The sequence below is a fragment of the Acanthochromis polyacanthus genome, chromosome 1, assembly GCF_021347895.1.
Source record: "Acanthochromis polyacanthus isolate Apoly-LR-REF ecotype Palm Island chromosome 1, KAUST_Apoly_ChrSc, whole genome shotgun sequence".
Classification (NCBI taxonomy): Eukaryota; Metazoa; Chordata; class Actinopteri; family Pomacentridae; genus Acanthochromis; species Acanthochromis polyacanthus.
In genome coordinates this window covers 46733062-46754462 of record NC_067113.1, presented here as the reverse complement: position 1 = coordinate 46754462, position 21401 = coordinate 46733062, and the positions used below count along the sequence as shown (strand labels likewise).

At 38.6% G+C, this 21401-nt stretch overlaps 2 protein-coding genes and 1 long non-coding RNA gene across 5 annotated transcripts in view; 1 reads left to right on the top strand and 2 right to left on the bottom strand.

Moving 5' to 3' along the window:
• Positions 1-15980, top strand: part of strip2 (striatin interacting protein 2) — a 36135-nt gene extending 20155 nt beyond the window's left edge. For both annotated transcript variants that reach the window (XM_051953212.1, XM_051953214.1), the window contains 12 exons: positions 1690-1922; positions 3548-3613; positions 3693-3756; positions 5458-5529; positions 5616-5690; positions 6099-6196; positions 6890-7016; positions 8087-8187; positions 9393-9459; positions 9559-9663; positions 10727-10931; positions 12666-15980. In XM_051953212.1, the coding sequence (XP_051809172.1) occupies positions 1690-1922; positions 3548-3613; positions 3693-3756; positions 5458-5529; positions 5616-5690; positions 6099-6196; positions 6890-7016; positions 8087-8187; positions 9393-9459; positions 9559-9663; positions 10727-10931; positions 12666-12916 (1464 nt within the window). In that variant the 3' untranslated portion in view covers positions 12917-15980. The remainder of the gene's footprint in view (positions 1-1689; positions 1923-3547; positions 3614-3692; positions 3757-5457; positions 5530-5615; positions 5691-6098; positions 6197-6889; positions 7017-8086; positions 8188-9392; positions 9460-9558; positions 9664-10726; positions 10932-12665) is intronic.
• LOC127535390 (uncharacterized) lies at positions 1923-3275 on the bottom strand. Its single transcript, XR_007944236.1, has 2 exons — positions 3117-3275; positions 1923-1984 (listed from the first exon to the last, which is right to left on the bottom strand). It is a non-coding gene; the product is annotated as an uncharacterized LOC127535390 (long non-coding RNA).
• A 612-nt stretch (positions 15981-16592) lies between the features above and the next one.
• Positions 16593-21345, bottom strand: morn2 (MORN repeat containing 2). 2 transcript variants are annotated; one of them, XM_022218700.2, is made up of 5 exons: positions 21148-21345; positions 18361-18411; positions 17911-18017; positions 17684-17820; positions 16593-16764 (listed from the first exon to the last, which is right to left on the bottom strand). In XM_022218700.2, exons 1-5 carry the CDS (start codon positions 21152-21154, stop codon positions 16662-16664), a joined length of 405 nt encoding a protein of 134 aa, XP_022074392.1. In that variant the 5' UTR covers positions 21155-21345; the 3' UTR covers positions 16593-16661. The 2 variants fall into 2 exon arrangements, with proteins under 2 accessions (XP_022074392.1, XP_051809210.1); XM_051953250.1 differs by lacking the exon at positions 18361-18411.
• Between the last annotated feature and the right edge of the window lie 56 nt (positions 21346-21401).

Genomic DNA, 21401 nt, shown 5'->3' with positions numbered 1-21401 from the left:
GATTTTCACCTTATGACACCTTTAAATGTGGGAAACAGCTAGTCTGAGTCTATGTCAAGCTTAAAAAATGCTTATTACTGCTTTTTCATGTAATGTGTGTAAATTAGTGAGCTTAACAAGCTACATTACGTAAAACAATTGCTCGTTTGGCAAAAAAAGTTAGGTCGAGGCTTTCCAAAGGTTAAAAAGCACCTGTCACCACCTCTAAATATGTCTTAATTAGTGATTTTTGTTGCAACATACATACTAAACTAGTCTAAAGTCTTGTCTTTAGTTTCATATTTATGGCGTCCACATCGTCCACCCACAGAGGTGTTTTCATCTCTGTTGTTTAATTAGAGCTCTTCTCAGGCCTGTGTGGGAGCATTTAAACTGCACTAGATGGACTCCTCTGTTTGTGCTGAAAGTTTTTACTCTTTTATCACCCTCACTGGAACATAAAGTTTGGTTGACATGTAATTGTGAGGTCTAATCATCCATTGTGCTCGAACACAGCTGAGTGGGTTGGCTGGAATAGAGCAGTGTTGATCTTCTCGTCTTATTGTCTTTCAAAAAGTAAATTGGTATATTTCCAGTGAACCATTCCTTTGAAAGATAAGATCGGTGTTTCCTTTGGGATACACCTACACTCCATTTTTTAGGCTGTATGTTTTCAATGTCAATATGTGGTCTGTCAGGAAGTCCTCTGTCAGCAGCTTTGTTTAATGCTTCGTCTGCAACAAACTCAACTGAGAAGTCCCTTAAGATTGTTCACACTGAGATTGGATTGCAGGAGATTTAATGTCTTGTATATCCAGTGGAGGTAAAATGTAAATATCAATTTCAGAGTGTTGTTTTAGTGGTGCTACCCATCCCAGGTCTTTTTGCAGTCTATGTATAACCTGCTACAACTGAATTTGTGTTTATTTGACATTTTTCATGCAATATGAATGTAAGATATCAAATCTAGGGAGTCTGAAAAAGATATCTAAGCAACATTACATTTGTAACTAGAGAAGCACTCGGAGAGCGCAGACCTCCGCCATGCCATCTGTTTGTCTGTCTGTCTGTCTGTTTGTTTGTCTGCCTGGTGGCCATCTCTCAATTGTCCTTCGACCTTCAAAAAAATCCTGGATCCAGACGGTGATCCAGATCACCTCCAAAATCTAATTGATTGTTACTTTTGCTCTTCCGGACATCCTGTAAAATTTGGTGAAAATCCGTCCATGACTTTTTGAGTTATGCTGTTAACAGACAAACAAACAAACAGACAGACAAACAAACTCCGGTGATTACATAACCTCCTGGCGGAGGTAATAATAACTCAGATTACAGGATGTGATATATCAGGATTTAAGTTTTCCTCTTTGCTTCTTCCATTCTGTCTCAGCTTGAAGATGTTTTATCAGAGTGAAACACGTGTTTTTATGGTTGCACCAAACTTTCATCCCATGGAAAAATGTTATGTGCATGATTTTAGGCACATTTCCTGGGAATTCAACCCAACTTGTTCTCTCATTTTTGTAGTGTTTGAATCAGCATGACTTTGCTTGTCAATGGGTGAAAGCCTGTATATGACATACAGTATCAGTTTTGCAGTTTTACCACTGGAGTTTACTGCATCTTCAAAATGGGATGGTTTACAAGCACCACTTTTGACATGAACTTCTTCCGCCACATCTCACCTCCTGACCTCCGTCTCTCTTGCAGCCCCTCGTAAAGCAGGACAGCCTGGACACGTACAACGAGCGAGACCCCTTCAAGAACGACGACGCTCGAGACGAGGAGGAGGATCCCGAGGACACCGACAGCGGCATCGAGGGCGAGGTCGATCCTCTGGACCGTGACGTCATCATCCAGCCGCCGCCACCGCCGCCTCCTCTCAGACCCCCAACAGAAAGGGTCAACTTCCCCAAAGGCCTCCCTTGGGCGCCGAAAGTCAGGTTAAATGCTCAGTTTTCCAAGCAGTTTGTGGGTGCTCACTGCAATATAAAGTCCTGCAACTCTACAGAAACAGGACAATCATGATTAGAAGTAAAGGGAACCAAAACATATTTTATTTGCAGTACACTAAGATTATAATGTCATAATTTAAGTTTAAAAAATGACAAAAATATTTGAATTTCTTTGGAAAAAACTGGAATGAGCGTCTACAATATTTTTCCAAGTCCCCACAAGTGTTAGCAATACTGGAAAAAAACAAAAAAAAACAGTGTCTGTACAAGCTAGGGATTTGTCCCTGGTTAAATTTTAAATTTGTTCCCATACTTGTCTCCTTTGTGCTTTGTGTAAACACTGCCTGCAGTTCAACTCAGTTCAGTTAAAAAAGTCCCTGAATTTTTGACTGACTGTTGGTTGAAACTGAGCCACTCACAATGTTATGGTGGCAACAAGATGGCCAGATTTTTCTGTTGTTTTTTTTCTTCAGAACCTGCTTAGAGCAAACATTTTATTTTTTTATTATTTTTTTTACCTGAGATGTACAGAATTTTGCTATTACAATGGAACATCACGATTCTAACTTTATATTTGGATATTTTTTCTAACAGAACAGCACGTCATAGATGGGTGGTTGAACAACTATCAGGAAGTTGAAAACTCAGTGATTTTTTTCTGTTTTTACAATTTCTGGCTCTAATAAATGGTGTAATTTTGGTGTTTTTTTTTTAAAGATAAAAAAAACCTTTCAAACCCTCCAGTTTAGAGGGTTAACTGTAAAACACTGCTAACAGTATTTTAGAACATTTCATAACTTTTCCCTGTAACTTTTAAGCCTGCATTCATATTCCTGCATGCTTGAAAGTGGCTGCACACAATGTCAATAAGGTATTAATATAAATTCTGCACACAAATGACCTTCAAAACAGCACAAGTGAGACCTTTTTATGACAGCAGAAAGCTAAAACTGATCCCTGCCAGATTTTTTATTAACTTAATGGCACTTTGCTTTTATTCCACAGAATAAAACCACCAAATGATGGCTGGCTACCTGCCACATTTGACCACTCGAGCAGAGAAAACTTCAGCCAGGACTTAACACCATTTGGCTGGCAGCTGGTGTCAGTTTCCCACCCTGATTCTGTGCCACCATTTGAGACGTTAAACTTAGATTTCATTTTAAAAAAAAGAATTCTTACAGTTTTTATCACCTCGCTGTCATCCAGCAATATGGCCTCCATCTGTGTGTTGCAGACAGTGTGTCTCTGCAGGGTGCTGCTGCTGCTGCTGCTGCTGCTTTGGGAACATGAATAATGCATCTCAGAAAGGACACATGCTTATAAAACTGCATTTATAATCTGAAAACCTATATTTGATCTGTCCTTTAGTGAATCTTATCATTAAAGTGCTCATTTCTGTGTCTTTGTGCTGCAACATACTGATTAAATGCTGATCAGTAGGAGGTTCTGAACCATAAAGAGCAGTAAAACCTGGTGTGACTGATGAGATTTGAGGGAGCTAATGCAGTGCTGCTCGTGTTTGTGTGGGTGTGTGTGCAGATTTGTTGTTTAGCTGCTTGTTCAGATGCAGGATTTTTTCTTAAATGTGAAATCTGTCCGTGCATCTGCAGGGAGAAAGACATCGAGCACTTCCTTGAGACGAGTAGGAACAAGTTCATCGGTTTCACTCTGGGAAAGTAGGTGCTTCATCCAAGACTTTAAAATGTCCTTATGTCTGTTGTAAGCCATTTTGTTTAACTATTTATTGTTTTATAGTGACACAGAGACCCTGGTGGGCTTACCCAGACCTATTCATGAGAGTGTCAAGACTCTTAAACAGGTAAGAGGAGAAAAAACTCTTTACACTCACAAGCTGTACGCCACAATTGTCTAAATTCAAGACATTTAACAAGCATATCGCATGAACAATTTAGAAATTCTGCCATTTTTCAGACATATTTCCTCAAGGTAATCAGAGAAGACTAACAAAATTTTAAATACAAGGATTATTTTGACTACTTGGACACAAATCTGGATTTCAAATACTGAGTTTCCTCCCTTGAGATGCTTTACTTTGCTTTACTGCAGCCGCCTCCACTTGCTGCTTGTTTGTGGGTGTTTCTGCGTTCAGTTTCCTCCAAAGTAAAAGTGAAAAGCAGCTCGGTCGGGTTGAGGTCAGGTGACCGACTCGAGGAACTATTGGGTTGCCTTCGCAGTATATTTGAGGTCATTGGATCCCTTACAAGTTTGCAGCATTTGAGCAGAAAGTAGAGCTCTATTTACTACTCCTCACTAAGCACCAGTGACTCAGTTCCATTGGCAGCTATACATGCTATAACTCTGAATCCACCACGTTTGACAGATGATGCGGTTGTGAATCCCTCCTGTCTTCCAAGCAAAGTCTAATCTGGTCTTTTGTTTCTTGAGTGTTGGCAGTAGTTTTAGATCTGGAGATAAACTCTGTGTTTATGAAAGCGTCTCTTGATTCCTCAAGAGCGTTTTGGACTTTTTTCCTTGGTCTTCCGGGACTTTAGGTGTTGTTGAGCTCATCAGTCACTGACGTCACTTTCTCTTTTGTTTTTCATCCTACTGTTGGCCTCCTTCGCTTGTATCAACACCTCTTTGGATCACAGAGTTCCTGTGAGCAGCGACCAAACACAAGTTCAACACTTAAAATCAGCTCTAGACACTTAATTTCCTTAACTTGTCATGAAGTAGCAAGAAACAGGCTCCACATAACTATGAAACAGCTCATCAGTCAGCTGTCTAGATGATTTTCCTGTGAGAAATTAGAAACTGTGTGAAATATGGTGTTAAAATCAATAATTTATTATCTATTTGTCTACTTTATTTACGTGTATCTTTGTCATTGTGGAACAAATTTCTGTTGGTAGAGTAACTTTCGTGTACCTCAGCTTAATTATGGAAGAGAAAACTGCACCATAAGATTTAAACTTACTACTTACTGACAATGTGTTCACTATAGGAACTGTTACTGTAAAGATATCTCCATGTTATTAACAATACTGACATTACAGACGACCTAGCAGTGTGTTTGTTATCTTATTCAAGGGTAGAATGTGGATGTAAAAAATATCTTTGACAACGACTGTAGTTACTAAATGTCTGTAAAATCTCCTCTTGATTACTTCATTTCAAATCCACTGTGATGCTCTACTCAAACAAAATGCAATACGTCTTTCTATTCAACCACTTGTACACCCGTCTGTATGTTGTATGTCAACTTTCTCTAGATGTTTCTCTCGCTGAGGCAGATTCATATTTCTAAATGCCCTTTTCTTCTCGCTCTCCTGTGCTCTGCCTCATTACGGATAGAGTGTCTGCTAATCGATACTCCCACGCTGTTGAATCCCCTGATATCGGCATCCCACTTGAAAATCTATACGTCCTGTTTAAACAGACTGAGAAGTGTAGTTAAACAGAATGACGCTCCCCGGTGTCACCTAACAGTGTTAATTAGCACATATTCCAAAACCTTTACATACACAGTGTTTTGTTTGATTTTTTTTCTCTTTTTCAGCACAAATACGTGTCCATTGCTGAAGTCCAGATCAAAAGAGAAGAAGAGCTGCAACAGTGTCCACTCACTCTGGTGGGTAATTTGGGCTGCTAATTATTTGAAATGCTACCAGGCTGTTTTCCTCAGTGAATATATACTATTATTTTATGTGTGTTCAGGGTGAGGAGGAGGTGGAGGAGACCCCAGCAGAGATGCTTTACCTTGGAATGCTTCCTAACCTCTCGCAATATGTGGTGAGTAGCTCATAATTCAGTTTTCAGCGCGATTATTTATCTTTGTTTGATAAAATTGATTAAATCTTCCATAATCGGACAATTTTTTGAATCTGGAAACAAGAAATACATCACAGCCGGCAGAATTTTGATTGAAAACTAACTTTAGGTGACAGTTTTTTTGTGGTAATCTTGCACATTTATGTAGCTGTAATCCAGTGTGTGACCACAAAGTCAGTATTTGGTTATTGAGGATTTTATGCAGATAAAGTCGATGGATTTGCTTTTTTATTTTGACTGCACCAGAATATACATATGGAGGGTTATTTGACTCCATGAGGTCCTTGAATTCAGCTGTTTGGCACAAGATCACACATTTCTCTCTGTTTTGGTGTAATGTTTTCCTTTGTTTTGTGTTTTCCGTGTCAGATTGCCCTCCTAAAGCTGCTGCTGGCTGCAGCTCCGACCTCCAAAGCCAAAACCGACTCTATCAACATCCTGGCTGATGTGCTGCCTGAGGAGATGCCGTAAGTACTGTGGAAACACTGCTGCAGTCCTTGAATGTTTTTTGTTGTTGTTGTTCTTGTTTTTCCCCTGGTGCTGTTTTTATGCTGCTGAAGACATTTAGAGCCACTTTTATGTTAAGCGATTTTGGTGAGCAAGTGCCCCTTTACAGCTAATTGTTGAGCAGTAATTAGTCTTAAAAAAGATGTAATGTGATAAAAGAAATCCTCTCGGGAGCATCTTCGCATAACGCCTTCAAACTGTTATTTAGAGATAATCAGGCTTCTATTTTTATGTGTTTTTTTTTTCTTTTTTGTCCAATCACATTGCAAGAAAAGCCTTTTTTCACATCAGCTGTCTTGGCTGGTGGTGCAGTGTTGAAAATACATTCATTGTGGGTTGTTTTTAGTCTGTAGGATGGCTCCGTTTTAGACGAGCTGACACTCAGCCAGTGAAAGGAAAGACAGCTTCCTCGATGAAAAAAAGAAAGAAAGAAAAACCACCAACTCAAAAAATAAAGTCATAACCCTGTCTGACATTTTCATGGCTGAAATCCATTTTTTTACAGCTTGATTTGAAATAATAGCTTGGCAGTCGCAAGAAAAAAACAAACAGATATCTTCTTTTTTCCTCTTTTTTATGCAAAGCTGCATTAATATTATTCTAATTAAAGACCTGAAGGCCTCACAGTTTGTGTATTTTTGTGCGTCCTCCAGTATCACAGTCCTTCAGAGCATGAAGCTGGGAATCGACGTGAACCGTCACAAGGAAATCATCGTCAAGGCCATCTCCGCTCTGCTGCTGCTGCTCCTAAAGCACTTCAAGCTCAACCATATCTATCAGGTTACCGACACATTCACCCCCCACAGGCACCTCTATCTTCCTCCCCTGTTCCTCCATCTCACATATATCCACATATATATTCCTGCACCTCCCCCTTTTGCTACCTCCACTATCTTCCACCTGATTAACCAGTCAAGCATGCCATTACTTTCCTCTGTTAATCCTCTTCTCCTTCTCCCACCTTTGGACCCCCACCCTCCTCTCTTTCACATCTCACAACCTCCTGACTCAGCCTGATAGACTCACAGTTTTCATCTCAGTGGAAACAGATTGAAAGAACCAGCATCTGGTCTCAAATCTGCTCTTTTTTTGAGGTGGATTTCTGCCCATTTCGGTAATTTCACATCCTCTGTTGGTACTTTCTTGGCTCACCGGGATGGGGACGAGGATGCAGATATTTTCTGTTGCTAGGAAGAAACATTCCTTCACCTGTTTAAATCTGCTGTTGTGTAGAGTTGTAATGGTAGCGCCCTCTGCTGCCACAATGGGAGGCTAACATGCAGAAACAACAGCTGCAGCAGTGGGAAGTCAAATCGATTAGTTTTGTACTTTATGTGAGAACCACACGCTCGGATTTGAAGGATAAATTAGATGTTTGTGACATTCTAAGCAACCACAGTGAGCTAAAATGCTTTAATATCAACTCCTGATGTTTTCAGAAGCATTGCTGCCCCCGTTTTTAATGTTGGTAAAGCTTCTTGAATGAGGTGATGGATTTGTACAGGAGCCACATGACAATAACAATCCCCTGGTTCTTGATCTTTTCCCCACATGGAAAACTCGTCAGTGATACAGGATTATCGGCTACAGGATTATTTTTTTCCCCTGTATTCTTTCTAGAGATTTGAATTCTCCCTCCAGTAACATCACAGTGTGGCATTTATCTTGTCTAAAAACGTTTCTGAGAACCAAACTGGAACCGAAACTAAGGAATATGCATATAAAACATATTAATCTGGTGTTATTTGTTTATTAGACCAAATCTAACAGTTCAGTCAGGAGGAGTTACATTTCTTAGTCATTGCCAAACTCCTAACTGTTCCTCTCCGCCGCCTCCTCTCTCCCTGCAGTTCGAGATTGTCTCCCAGCACCTGGTGTTTGCCAACTGTATCCCACTCATCCTCAAGTTCTTCAACCAGAACATCATGTCTTATATCAGTGCCAAAAACAGGTAGGAGCATTTTCCCTGGTGCTACACCCTCACTAAAAGTACCGCCGGCTTTGTTTTCAAATGCAGATTTCAGTTTAAACAGCTGAGCTCAAGACTCTGTTTAAAATGTTGTGATAACTACAGATGATACATTTCTTATAAAGTTAAAAATGTGTTCAAATAAAGCAAAGCAGAGCTGAGCCTGCTTTCAAAAAATTCCCCACAGCAACAATAGTTACAGGTTTCTTAAACTTCTGTTTTTGGAGTCATTTCTATGTATTGACTATTCACATTAAACAATCCTCACAAAAAAGGTGACATGAGTTTTTTCCTGCAAATAAAATGTTTGGGCCAGTGTTTGTCTGCTAGTTTATCTGCGCACTGTAATTCTGGACTGTGTTTAACATGAAAACATGCACTTTAAATCATTAGTAAGTGATAACATAATGTTGCACCCCATTAGAGCCATTCAAAATTCCCACTTTTAATAATAATAATACAATGTATGCTTTGGCTATCCACTTTAAGAAATTTAAGCTATCTAGTAGCTCACACGTCATGTCTGAGTAAAATAAGAAAAATGGAGTGTGAATTGTGGAAAAATAAGGAAATAAGATGCAAATCTTAAGTGAAAGTGATGTCTGTCTAAATTCTCAATAGTTCAGATCATAGTAATCCTAACCCTAATTTTGACTTCTCCAAGATAAGATAAGATAAGCTTGATTGATCCCAATACAGTAGCTTGATACAACTGAGCCATGGAAGAAGGACAAGAAATACTAAAGTACAATGAGGCTAAAAATAAAGATATAATAGAAACTATGTACAGCTTGAACACCACATGTGTAAAATGATGAATCTACATATGGATATGTTCACGTATGGCATGATGGACAATGTAACTAATTGAAGGTACATTGTCCATCTTCTTCTTGAAGATGTTTCACCTCTAACAAGATCTAAAGACTGCATTATATGTAACTGATAAGTGGTGAGTTCTCATAAAGTTCCACTTGCATTAACGTCTTGAGTCTTGGGCCATGAATAGACCATTAGACATTTGATTTGGAAGTGACAAAATAAATCTTAGACTCCCCAATAGTCTCTGAAGAAGCCTCTTGGATGTGAAATAAAATGTCTTCAAGAACCAAAAAGAAAAGTCAAACTGCCTTTGATTCAAGGAATATAAACTGATCAGTGTTTGCATCTCTGTGTTCACATTGTAGTATCTGTGTTCTGGACTTTCCTCACTGTGTGGTCCATGAGATGCCTGAACTGACGGCTGAGAGTTTGGTGAGTCACAGCACTGTTCCTCCGATTGATCTTCCCTAAATGAGCTTTAACCAGACATGTTCATGCCATTTGCTTTGGTGTGTCTTCGTGTGCTTTCAGGAAGCAGGAGACAGCAACCAGTTCTGCTGGAGGAACCTGTTTTCTTGCATCAATCTGCTGAGGATCCTCAACAAGTTGACCAAGTGGAAACACTCGAGGACCATGGTGGGTAAATCTGCACCACCTTATACAGAAACCTGGAACATGTATACTGGCTACATCTGCAGCTCACATGCAGGCAAAGCAAGATGGGAAAGTTTTGTTTTGTGATTATTGTGTCTTCAGTACAACACTATGAAACTTCAGATGCTGACATCTACAGAGCACAGTCGAGTCTGCATGAGATGAAAATACCAATCAACCTCCTGCTGCTGCTGCAGACAAATGCTGTCAGGCTGATCGAGACCCCAAAGTGGAAGCCTTGTTTGATACAAAGCAGATTTTTCTTGTATCTTGGTAGTTTAATTTGAGAAAATATACACATTCAGTGAACTATTACTGTGTAAACAGGCCCTGCACATGTCACATAGACAATATAAATAGAAGGCTGGTCTATTTTTATGTTTCCCTGATCTATTTTTACATCTATCTGATGCAGACACACCACTTAAACACTGTTGCATTGCCTGGTAAAATGGAAATAAATGAAATATCTAGCTCATATTAACCCTCGTGTTGTCCTGTGGGTCAAAATTGACCCGTTTAAAAGTTTGAAAATGTGGGGAAAAAAAATTCCCAGTGAAACGTCTGATGTTTGGTGGAAAAAAGAAATGTTAAAATGTTTCTGAAGAACATTCACCAAAAAAATCAAACAAAATCCAGCAAAATTCACTGGATTTTGATTGATTTTTTGGTGAATGTTCTTAGAGAAAATATTAAAAGTTTTACTGCTATATATGTAATCATTTTGGATATTTTTAGGATTTTTTGGGAAGATTTTTACTCATTTTTTGAAAATATTTACAATATTTTTCTTGCCACAATTTTTTTAAAAATAAAACTTTTAAGGGAATTTTTAAAGGAATTATTGGAATTTTCTTCCTAAAGGTTTTGCAAATTTTCTGAAATTTGGGGATTTTTTTTGCTGAATTTTTGGATTTTTTTCAGACAAATATTTTTCGGTGCCCGTAAATGAAGACAACAGGAGGGTTAACAATCTGATACAGTAGAAACAACTGCAGTTTTTTGTGTTTGTGTATCTTTTCTAGTAATTTTATTCTCTTTTCAGATGCTGGTTGTTTTCAAATCCGCCCCTATCCTGAAGAGAGCCCTGAAGGTGAAGCAGGCCATGATGCAGCTCTACGTTCTCAAACTGTTAAAGATCCAGACCAAGTATCTGGGACGCCAGTGGAGGAAGAGCAACATGAAGACCATGTCGGCCATTTATCAGAAAGTCCGCCACAGACTCAACGATGACTGGGCCTACGGAAACGGTAAATAGCAGTCTACATAACAAGACGTGTGAACTCACTTTGAGCAGGTAAAGATAAAGAACCATTTGGTATTTTAGAGTTACAAATAACATGCTTCAAATTGCTTTTTGTTTTTATATTTTTATTTGGGACTTTCTCTGCACTGAAGACATTAGCTGGTTTTTGAATCATCCTAATTCCTTGTCATTATTTACACTCATTGGACAGAGAGTTCATGGTCTAAACAGTGACAAATACATTTGTCATAATGAAAAGGGAGATGCAGTAAAGACATAAATAGTAACATAACCAGTTCATTGGAAATTCATTCAAAAATACTTGTTTCAACCAGAATCGTGGTCGGACTATATGTGACTCACTGTTAGAGCCTTAATTCATGATTCATGGTGATGAGACAAGAGTATTATGTCATCAAAAATTATCATGTGCAGCTTAGACGTCTGAATCCTAAGCAGTGTCTGGACATTTTTTATTCACTTCAGGTTAATTTTTCACTGCAATATAAAGTCTACAGCTACAGCACAGCCACGACTAGAAGCAAAAAGAACTCAGAAATATATTTTATGTCGTATAACAAAATTATTATGCCACAAAATAGAGACTGAGAGTTCATTTCCTTGACTATTTATTTGACAGAGACTGAAGAAACCTGAAATCAGCATTTACAGCATTTTCCAAAGTGCTCACATGGGTTGGTGACTCTACAGAGTACAGACAATTTCCTACTTAGATTTTTAGTTTTTCTTCCATACTTGTTGAATATCTGCTCCATGTCGGCACAGGCTGCACTTCTGCTGAAAAGCCTCTGAATTTTTTTTTAACATTAGTATTAGTGGTAGCTGATTCACCGGTGACTTCACAATTGTACAATCAAGTGGAAAATTTTACATTTTTTACGGAATCTGGCTAGATCAAATGGTTGATATTTAGTTTTTCATTGAATCCCTTTGTTGAAAATTATTTATTTTTGGCAGAAATTGAAATGAACCATGTAAAATAAAGTCTTTTTGATGAAATATCACAATTTTCGGCTAAGATTTCATGATGTTTTCAGACAGAACAGATAAGTAGTTCAAGAAAAGCTAAAAACCCAACCATTTCTCTCTGTTTTTTACAGTTTCTGGCCTGGATAAATTGTGTCATTTTTTGATTTCTGTTAATGATGGCATGCTTCATAGGATTCAGAGGGTTAATAAAAAGTAGTGGTAAAGAAAGTAGAGTCTAAGAATAATCTGCAGTGCTCTGAACCCACTGTGACCCCATATTGGTCACAACTCAGCTTAACCTTTCAGATCTCTTTAAACGAAGTGGTCATGGGGCTAATTAGCCCCAGCAGTGGTCCTCTTTACCCTCCTTCAAAGCTGATTAACAGATACAGCAGCATAAATAATACATTTACCAGAGGCTGTGCAAAACCTGACATATCAGGGTGGTAATTACAACACATAATTTGGTGTTAAAGTAGCTGGTTGTATGATTCTTGTATGTTCATATGAGTGAAATACAATACTCTAGGAGCCAGCGGTGAAACGGTCTGGACTGTGTTGCCATGGCAACGTGGGGCAGGGGGGACTTTTCAGGGTCACCATCCCTCACGGGAGAGCAAGTGATCTGTCGCTATGAGAGAGGAGGATGGATAGATGCAAAAAGCGGGAGATTTTATGAGAGAAAATGAAGACGAATGGAGCAAAAAAGATGAGACATGATACAACATTTTTATTTTTGGGTTTTCAGATATCGACGCCCGGCCGTGGGACTTCCAGGCCGAGGAGTGCGCCCTCCGAGAAAGCATCGAGAAGTTCAACAGCCGCCGCTACGACAAGAACAAGAACGGGGACTTCACGCCGGTGGACAACTGCCTGCAGAGCGTGCTGGGTCAACGGGTGGAGCTGCCAGAGGACTTCCACTACAGCTACGAGATGTGGCTGGAGAGGGAGGTGTTCTCACAGCCAATCCAGTGGGAGGGGCTGCTGCAGAATCCATAATGAACAGGAAGGAGAGAGTGGCAGGGGGATAGATGCGGGTCTTGACGCCATTATGGGGGTTGTAGCGATGGGAGTGAGGTAAGAAAGAAGCAGCTGGAGGTTGAAAAGTCACCAGCGATGGCAGAAGTGAAAGTAAAATGAAGCTGCTGCGAGCTTGGTTTGATGCCACACACTAACATGTGCCTACGACTACTGTGAACACACACGACAGGCAAGATCAGAGGTAGCAGATTATATCAGAAGATCTGGTAGCAGGAAACTGTTGTCCAGGTTTACTGCCCCCCACGTCACACAGCAGATATATCATCCAGTACGTTCCCCTTTCTTAACACGTCGGTGCTTTTCTGACTCCTTAGTAATTATTCATTTGTATCAGTGTGTGTCGGTTTTATGATAAATGTTTTTTTTAAAAGATGTACATTTGAATTATTTCTAATCTTTTTTTTTTTTAATAACGCAAAGCCTATTGCAGGTATTGGGGGATTGTTGATTGTCGATGATAGATTTTAAACGATTTTCTTATGTATTTTCTAGAAAAAAGCAAATAAACCACAGGGTCACGATAGTCCAAATGTAGAAGTAGGAGCTATTTGCTCACATGGCACCATAAAAAGAAGAAGAGAGAAATATACCAGCTATAAGTGTATGGGTTTGTTTGTGGATGTTAGAACTCTGTATGGATAGAAAGGGGTGGGAAATGTGGAGAGAAGATATATAATAATATGTGTTTGGGTGACGTTGTATCCTATTTGTTTTCTTTTAATGTGAAATAATTACTTTGTACAGAACTCCTGCTATTCCAAATATCTTTACACTTCAATTCCAGAAGTCCAATCCATAAACACTGATGTCCTATAGGACTTATTCATATTGAGCCTTAGCTGCATTCAAGTCCGTATGGGTGAATTATGAAGCGAAATGAATGAGTTTACCAGATATGTTGAGCCTAAAGTCAGACTTTTCAATGTCACAAAGTTGTTTCTCACCGTGAAAACTGATGCCATTAAATTTGTTTAGCACTGCTGGCACTGCAGCTAATAGAAAACTAGATTTAAAAATGATTCATTTATTGCTATTTTTTGCAGAGGATATTCAATTACTAACATTATTTCACTTTTATTTGGCCAAAAACTGAAATGATTCCAGTTATCCTACCTGCATTTCTTGAAGTTTCAAATTCGAGAGCCCAAATGTGCAGCTGTCATGTTAGAAATAAACGGCTGCGGTGAGAGTCACTCAGCTGTAAATATATATTCGCTACATTATTACCAATTTTATGCCAGCATGTCTCTTTTGCATCATTTGCAGTAGCAGCTTTTTAGCAGCTTCAGTAATTTTTTACCACCTATTTCCTCATTTCTCTCTATTATAACAACCTGATCCTCTTGACTGAAGTATTCGCCACACCGTTGGTTCATTTGGTGCAGAATAAGAGTCAAATATTGTGTTAAATTCCCTTTTTTATTGGAGCGCACACAGAAATAATGAAGAAACGTGGTGAATGAAGCTTCATAGTGCCCCCTTCAGGATGGTTGCAGAAAAAAGGACACAAACCAGACCTGCATTTGACTTCTCTCTTTTGCAAAACAGTTAAAACACTTTGGATAAATCTAAGCTTCCTGGAAAAAAATGTGTTTTACTGACACATTGCTATTTCTAGTATGCTAGTGGAAGGGAAAACATCCACCAAGACTGCGATTCTCACTGAGAGTCGAACACTTGTGGGTGTTTTTCCTACTCAGGCTGAGAAGCAGCTGCACAAGCAAACTCAAATGTGAGATCTCAAGTGTTTTCTAAAAGAAGTATTCAATTTTAAAAGACTCAAGGATCAAGGCTAATGTCTTTATTTCAATGTGCCAGACCACTTCTAATAAAGAGCCACTCAGTGTTGCTTCCCTGAGCTCTTCTCTGGAGGTTAATCGAATCTCAGCGAGGACAAGAAAAGCAGGAATTCTGTATGAAGCTGAACTCCCTGCTGACACCCTCCATCTGCCTAACAACAGCACAATTATGTAAACCACTGAGCACACTGGCAGGCACCCCGTTGCCACCTTTGCTTGAAAGAATACACACAAAAAAATGGTGCTGTTTTTCTAGTTGGTCTTCACTGTATCTTCCTTCACCTGCGACTACCTAAGCGGCGCTCCAGGGTCGAAGTGTTTCCTGGAAATGTCTCTTCGAAAAAAGAGCACAGAGGACAAAAAGCAAGTCAGCATTTTTTTGTATAATTCAGATTGTTGCCCGCTCGCTCCGAGGGGTCAAGAGTCATCGTGTATTATCTCTGTATAGAATAATAATTTGGGTCTTCTCTATAGAAAACGTGCATGACCACCGTTCTGTTCTGTGCCTGTGTTCACACATTTTAAACAGCTCGTTTTTATTGGTCTAAATGATGTTTCCAGCACAATGAGAATTGTATTTTTTCCTCTTAAAGTCACAGTGTTCCGCATCACAGTTATTTATTTTTCTTCAGGATATCTTTAAGAAAAATAATATTGTATACTTTATAGACTCTCAGGTTTATGGAGATAATATATCGCAAAAGTTTTAAAAAGCTTCCTCGCCATCGTCTAGCTCACTACCTGCAGTGAAGAATACACATTTATTGTCACGTTCTCACGCTGCACCACAACCTAAAGCACCAAACTCAAGGTCACAGTAAACCGTTGTGAGTTTTGTGTCGACGCATTTCAAGTTCAGATGTACTTTTTTGTATCTTTGTGCCAAATTCGAGTGCCATGTCCTGTTTTTGTTTTGCCGCCATATTGAAAGTTTCAAATCACTACTGAAAGTTTGCAATACAGGAAAAAAAAAAACGAAGTTATTTTCTACCTGAAAAATTGTACAATCTATGAAAATTGCTGTTTCTTGTATCGAAGTGTTTCGCATTGTAATGGATGTTACTATGTGTTTTGTTACTCACATTTCCATATCTGTAAAGTCTAGATACAGTAACCACACAATTTGTTCAGGGGTACGTGCAATTACAGATTCCATAGAGGCATTATACAATAGAATGACAGATTACAATATCAGAGTTGCTTATTAAACAGTGTTGACCACTTGTTTTGTTTGTGAACTAGTTATTTCTGTTATCCGGGGGGGGGTTCTGTTCATGGTTCGCACTGAAGGTCAGACTGGCCACACGCTAACGTTGCATCGCACACTTCTGCAGGCCAATGTTCCAGCAGTTTGGGCATCGCTGCTGGTGATGTGGACGTTTCCCCGCTCTGTGATTGGCTGGTAGCTGAATGTTGTAAAACTCCCCTGTGCTCGTCCTTCCCTCTCACGGTGAAATCAAGGAGAAGCGAATGATAGATAAGGCTTGTTGTGTCAGAAGCAGAGTAGCAGTAATTGCAGTGGATAATGAAATGAAAGCTAGTATTTCTGGAGTAAGTGCTCTCACAGTTACAAGCAGAGTGACAAGGGACCAGAGCAAAAATAACCCCAGTGTGATATTTCTTGAGTGAAATCAAGTGACACTCGCTGCATTAGTTCAGTGCAACCAGTCCAACAGGAGACAGAGCTGAGAAAGTGACTCAGAAGGCATGACTCACTGATTTCACAGATATTTACCCACTACTATGCTGATATATATACATGGATGTGTGATCTTTGAATGTGGGCGGAAACGTGTCTGTCAGCATTTAGCACAGTAAATACAAATGCAAATGAGTGTTTTTCTATTACAGTTTAATTTTAATTTGATGTTTTGTGCATAGCAGCGCAAAAATGCTTCATTTGCTTAAATGTTGTGTTGCATTTTGAGGCCCAACGCTGCTTTTCCGTGAAAGTCGCCCGTCCAAACCAGTCCCTGTGGGTTAATAAAGGCTCCGTCTCCCTCCAACCTACAACACACCAGTTGAGACGTCAGAAATCCGGATGTCAATAAAGAAAATTAGCTTAGGGTACCCAGAAAATAACTGCTTAAGGTTACATTTAAAAGAAACATCAGATTATTTCATGTGGTTAATATAAACAACTAAATAGAAAAGTAACCACCTGAACTCTTTTTGCTCTTGTTGTATTTTTCGTCGCTGTGGACTCATTTTTCACTGCAATAAAAAGTTCTGCACCTCTATGGTAACGGCAGAAAAATTAAGCAGAAATATTATTTTTAAAAATGGCAAAACCTGAAATCAACATGTACAACATTTTCCAAGTGCCCATAGGTGTTACCATATTGAAAAAATGGTGAGTTTTGTGTAAATATGTAAATATGTAAATATTATAGATATTTTATTTTATCTTTTATTGTTTAATGCATGTCTCCTTTCAGCTTTGTGTAAACACTGCCTGCTGCTTAGTCACATAATTCCTAAATTTCTTTAAGCTACTGTTAGTTACAGCTGAGTCCCCAATAGGTTTGTGGATGTTGTAAGAAGCAGAGAGAAAAGACACATAGATGACTGTGATTTCAGTGAAATATCACGATTTTAAGCTTAGATTGGATTAATTTTCCTGATAGTCACAGATTAGCAGTTCAGCAACCATCAGAAACTTAAAAAATATGATTCTTTAAGTTTTTGGCTCTGGTGAATGTTGCAATTGAGTGATTTGGAGGTCCAGAGAGTTAAAGTAGGATATAGCACTTCAAGGTTGACAAAAACACTCATTGCTGTAGAGATCTAAAACTCTGTTAGCCTCAGCATTTGCACATCAGTTCGGCTGCAGCCCCATGGTACAGTATACTCATTTGGAAACTGCTCCTATCAGAAAACACTGAAGAAATGACAGAGTAAGTACCAAAAATCGATGGCTTCCTACCTGTTCTCATGAAAGTGACCTTTATAGACCGTTTTGTCCGGGAAGGTGTACGTTCCTGTGCCATGGTACATGTTGTCTTTGAATTCTCCTTCATATAAAGCCCCAGATGGATGCTGCAAGGTCCCTCTGCCATTCATCTGGGACAGACACAGAGAGGGGATGTTACTAACGAGCACATAGCCACTCAGTGTTTCGTCACAGTGGGTCGACACACGGCAAATACACACCTTGTCCTTGTGCCACTCTCCGATGTAGGTGACACCGTTTGCTGAGGTGTATTTACCGTTACCACTCCTCACCATCACTCCACATTCAGATCTGCAGCACTCCCCCTCTGTAGAGAACACACACATATACACAATTTTAATACTCTTTTACATATACATATGTTCAGCCTGCCTAAACACTGATGAGATACTGTTTTTTAAAGAAGGATAACATATTTTTTAAATGCAAGTGCTGCAAGTATATTAAACAGCATGTATAGCAAATACCAGGAATTATAGATAGCAAAAAGTTCTTTAAGTTGTAACTTTGTTTTTTGCATAAACAAACCTAAAAACACTTCTTCTGATTCTCTACTATAATAAATTGCTGTAATCTTTTTTTTAAACTCTTGAAGCATCTCACTCCACTTTACACTAACTATAGTAAGTGCTTACAGTTTTATTACTCACCATATCTGTCCCCATTTGGGAAAATATAGGATACTTTTACAGGCCCTTCTTCTGTAAACAAACATACAAACATACACCTCATGGAAATTGTGCAGTCATGAATCTAGGTATTTGCCATTAATGTGCAAAGAATGTTCTTTTTTCTTGTTTGAAAGAAAGAAGTGAAACTAGTGTAAATATTAGACAGTCGGTAGCAAAGTAAGAAGAACTTACGACGCTGAAGTTAGCTTCCGATTCGGCAGCTTCCGATTCGGCACTTAAGGGAAAAGTTAAGGGGAAATGAAATGAATGTGCCGTGCGACAGTTTATCCACTGATTATCTGTTCTTTTCGACACTTCTTGATGTGTAAACATTTTAGACATTTGGGTAAGACATTAACTATGCCTGACAAGAGGTATTGTATTGGTAAAATTAGTATTTTATTTGTGAAAACGTTTAAGGGGATATTTCACCGTTTTTGCTTTATAACCAGTCCTTATTAGACCAGGTCCAGATTGAAAACCACTGTACCTACACTCTTCAAATCTGGACTGAATTATTCTACAGAGCCTGTAGATTCATAAAAACACAGTCTCTGATTTGTGAAAACTTTATTCTATTTGTGAAAATGCAATAAAGGCACATTTTACAGTTTTTTTCTCATCCAGACCACATTAGACCAGGTCCAGGTCGAGAACCGCTACACCTAGACTCTTCAAATCTGGACTGAATTATTCTACAGAGCCTGTAGATTCATAAAAACACAGTGTCTGATTTGTGAAAACTTTATTCTATTTGTGAAAATGCAATAAAGGCACATTTTACTGTTTTTTTCTCATCCAGACCACATTAGACCAGGTCCAGGTCGAGAACCGCTACACCTAGACTCTTCAAATCTGGACTGAATTATTCTACAGAGCCTGTAGATTCATAAAAACATAGTGTCTGATTTGTGAAAACTTTATTCTATTTGTGAAAATGCAATAAAGGCACATTTTACTGTTTTTTTCTCATCCAGACCACATTAGACCAGGTCCAGGTCGAGAACCGCTACACTTAGACTCTTCAAATCTGGACTGAATTATTCTACAGAGCCTGCAGATTCATAAAAACATAGTGTCTGATTTGTGAAAACTTTATTCTATTTGTGAAAATGCAATAAAGGCACATTTTTACTGTTTTTTTCTCATCCAGACCACATTAGACCAGGTCCAGGTCGAGAACCGCTACACCTAGACTCTTCAAATCTGGACTGAATTATTCTACAGAGCCTGTAGATTCATAAAAACACAGTCTCTGATTTGTGAAAACTTTATTCTATTTGTGAAAATGCAATAAAGGCACTTTTCAATGCTATTTGTCATCTGGGATGGGGTTGCGCAACTTATTTATACAATTAGTCAGAACAATGGCCTCTACAGATAATGTAACAATGATATAAGAATGCATTTTTTATGTTTTCTCATTCTTCTTCCTTTGATATGTGATTACAGGTACCTTGGTTTTGGATGCAAATTTTGTCCTTCTAACTTTTGGGAGTGTTAACTCTTTTTATGTCAAGTTTTGTCTTTGTAATGATCTGACCAATCATTCACAAAATACTCACAATATATGTCAACAATGGTATCATGAACCTGTGACACCCTACTTCTATCATTAATAAACACTGACAATCTTCAACATACATGGACATGGTACATGGACTTTCAAAAAATGTCAACAGAATTATTAACAACAAAACCAACAACAACAATAATAATGATAATAATAAGAATAAGTATAAGGTTAAGTATAGGCTCTCGAACTAGACCTGGTCTAATGTGGTCTATATGCTGAAAAAAACAGTAAAAATGTGCCTTTATCGCATTTTCACAAATAGAATAAAGTTTTCACAAATCAGACACTATGTTTTTATGAATCTACAGGCTCTGTAGAATAATTCAGTCCAGATTTGAAGAGTCTAGGTGTAGCGGTTCTCGACCTGGACCTGGTCTAATGTGGTCTATATGCTGAAAAAACAGTAAAATGTGCCTTTATTGCATTTTCACAAATAGAATAAAGTTTTCACAAATCAGACACTATGTTTTTATGAATCTACAGGCTCTGTAGAATAATTCAGTCCAGATTTGAAGAGTCTAGGTGTAGCGGTTCTCGACCTGGACCTGGTCTAATGTGGTCTGGATGAGAAAAAAACAGTAAAATGTGCCTTTATTGCATTTTCACAAATAGAATAAAGTTTTCACAAATCAGACACTGTGTTTTTATGAATCTACAGGCTCTGTAGAATAATTCAGTCCAGATTTGAAGAGTCTAGGTGTAGCGGTTCTCGACCTGGACCTGGTCTAATGTGGTCTGGATGAGAAAAAAACTGTAAAATGTGCCTTTATTGCATTTTCACAAATAGAATAAAGTTTTCACAAATCAGAGACTGTGTTTTTATGAATCTACAGGCTCTGTAGAATAATTCAGTCCAGATTTGAAGAGTGTAGGTACAGTGGTTTTCAATCTGGACCTGGTCTAATAAGGACTGGTTATAAAGCAAAAACGGTGAAATATCCCCTTAAACGTTTTCACAAATAAAATACTAATTTTACCAATACAATACCTCTTGTCAGGCATAGTTAATATCTTACCCAAATGTCTAAAATGTTTACACATCAAGAAGTGTCGAAAAGAACAGATAATCAGTGGATAAACTGTCGCACGGCACGTTCATTTCATTTCCCCTTAACTTTTCCCTTAAGTGCCGAATCGGAAGCTGCCGAATCGGAAGCTAACTTCAGCGTCGTGAAGAACTTGTCCCTTACCAGACATTTGTGGCAGCTTCCGGTAGCTCTCGAAAACTCAATCAAGTCAAATAGCAATTTAAAAAACTTGTGAAAATTATACAAGCTAATTGTGTACCATTTTGTTCACTTAATCGCCATGTAAACCGCTAATTTCGCCAGGAAGCTGTGACTTCTGTGCTGCCCTGGTGGGTGGACGCAAACCCTCGTTGCCATGGATACAGATTTAGCATTAACCTAGCTTAAAAATGGTTAAAACCGAAATATTTTTTAAA

Excerpts from the sequence above, each read along its gene's own strand:
- morn2 (XM_022218700.2), bottom strand. Across the intron at positions 17,821-17,910 it reads GAGAGTGGCACAAGGACAAG|ATGAATGGCAGAGGGACCTT; the intron begins GTGTGTATTTGC and ends TGTCTGTCCCAG. Across the intron at positions 16,765-17,683 it reads GGTCACTTTCATGAGAACAG|GTTGGAGGGAGACGGAGCCT; the intron begins GTAGGAAGCCAT and ends GGTGTGTTGTAG.